At 42.7% G+C, this 1,750-nt stretch overlaps 1 protein-coding gene across 3 annotated transcripts in view; it reads left to right on the top strand.

Annotated features, from left to right (window-relative positions):
* LUC7L (LUC7-like (S. cerevisiae)) overlaps positions 1 to 1,750 on the top strand; it is a 59,974-nt gene that overhangs the window by 40,337 nt on the left and 17,887 nt on the right. For all 3 annotated transcript variants that reach the window (XM_011960072.1, XM_011960071.1, XM_011960074.1), the window contains exon 5: positions 729 to 872. In XM_011960072.1, the coding sequence (XP_011815462.1) occupies positions 729 to 872 (144 nt within the window). The remainder of the gene's footprint in view (positions 1 to 728; positions 873 to 1,750) is intronic.

Below are 1,750 nucleotides of genomic sequence, written 5' to 3'. Positions count from 1 at the left end.
TCTGGAACTCTTGGGCTTAAGCAGTCCTCCCACTTTGTCCTCCCCAAGTGCTGGGTTTACAGGTGTGAGCCAGCATGCCCGGCCTCTGAATGTTGTTTTAAATTTTAATATCTTCACATAAAACTGGAAAGAACTGGTAAGGAAATGGACATACTGTGGTACATCCATATCATAGAATGAAAAAGGAGGTAGATTTATATGTAATTAGCTTGAGTGCCAGTTACATCACTCTTCTGTTTTTCTCTTCAGTGGAACTAAGTCTCTCCTTCTTTTTTCTTTTCAGTGTTGTAAAAACATTTCTTAGGATTTATGCAATTGCTAATTTGACCAAAGCTGCTGTTTTGTTTCAGAAGGTAAATCCTAGTAATTAGGTATTTTGCTGATAGCTTAAATCTGTACACTTAAATCTAGACATTTTATTAGCCATACCCTGAAGAAAAAGTCGTAAAGAGAGACAGCCTAGACAATGAGCAATCTCTGGTGATCCTTGGAACCATGTTGGAAGTGACAAAGGTGCTCTTGGTGTCATTGGAACACAGCACACAGGATTTGTTTGTGGTTAGTCTCAATGCTGGCAGTAAGGATGCCTTCATTGTTAAGTGTGAATCTTTAGCTCTTCCATGTATTTTCAGTAGAACAGACTGGAAATGGAGCAGGAGAAACCCTTGTTGTCTTTGCATTCACTTTCATTTTTAGATGTCTGCTTACCTCGTTCTTTCTCCTCACAGGCAGAAAAAGTACATGAGTTAAATGAAGAAATAGGAAAACTCCTTGCTAAAGCTGAACAGCTAGGGGCTGAAGGTAATGTGGATGAATCCCAGAAGATTCTTATGGAAGTGGAAAAAGTTCGTGCGAAGAAAAAAGAAGCTGAGGTTGGTGAGAGAAATGTCTTAGGGAAAGAGAAATCTTAGTAATTTGGCAGAGATGACCATTTAAATTAATTTAGCCCATGCTTGCTTGCATTTTTAAAAAAATTTATAAACTTTGGGCCGGGCATAGTGGCTCATGCCTGTAATCCCAGCACTCTGGGAGGCTGAGGTGGGTGGATCACGAGGTCGGGAGATCGAGACCATCCTGGCTAACATGGTGAAACCCCGTCTCTACTAAAAAATGCAAAAAGAAACTAGCCGGGTGAGGTGGTGGGCGCCTGTAGTCCCAGCTGCCCGGGAGGCTGAGGCAGGAGAATGGCATGAACCGGGGAGGCGGAGTTTGCAGTGAGCTGAGATCGCACCACTGCACTCCAGCCTGGGCGACAGAGGGAGACTGTCTCAAAAAAAAAAAAAAAAAATTATAAACTTTGTTTTTTCAAGTAGTTTTAGCTTCATGGCTAAATTGAGAGGAAAGTACAGAGATTCTCCATGTATCCCCTCCTCAGACAGCCTCCTCCATTCCCAGCATCCACCCACAGTCAGTGGGTCTACATTGACTTGTCATTATCACCCAAAGTCTGTAGGCTATGGTGAATGGTATCATGTATGGTCTGTAAATGTTTGCATGTAGGTTTTTTTGTTTTTTCTTTTTCTATTTATCTATCTATCTATCGATTAGCTGATTGATTGATTGATTGATTGGTGGAGTCTCGCTCCGCTTCCCAGGCTGGAGTGCAGTGGCACGATCTTGGTTCACTGCAAGCTCCACCTCCCGAGTTCACACCATTCTCCTGCCTCAGTGTCCTGAGTAGCTGAGACTACAGGTGCCCACCACCACACCTGGCTAATTTTTTTGTATTTTTAGTAGAGACGGGGTTTCA

This window comes from Colobus angolensis, unplaced genomic scaffold, assembly GCF_000951035.1.
Source record: "Colobus angolensis palliatus isolate OR3802 unplaced genomic scaffold, Cang.pa_1.0 Scaffold502, whole genome shotgun sequence".
Classification (NCBI taxonomy): Eukaryota; Metazoa; Chordata; class Mammalia; order Primates; family Cercopithecidae; genus Colobus; species Colobus angolensis.
This window is presented reverse-complemented; position numbering and strand designations above follow the sequence as displayed.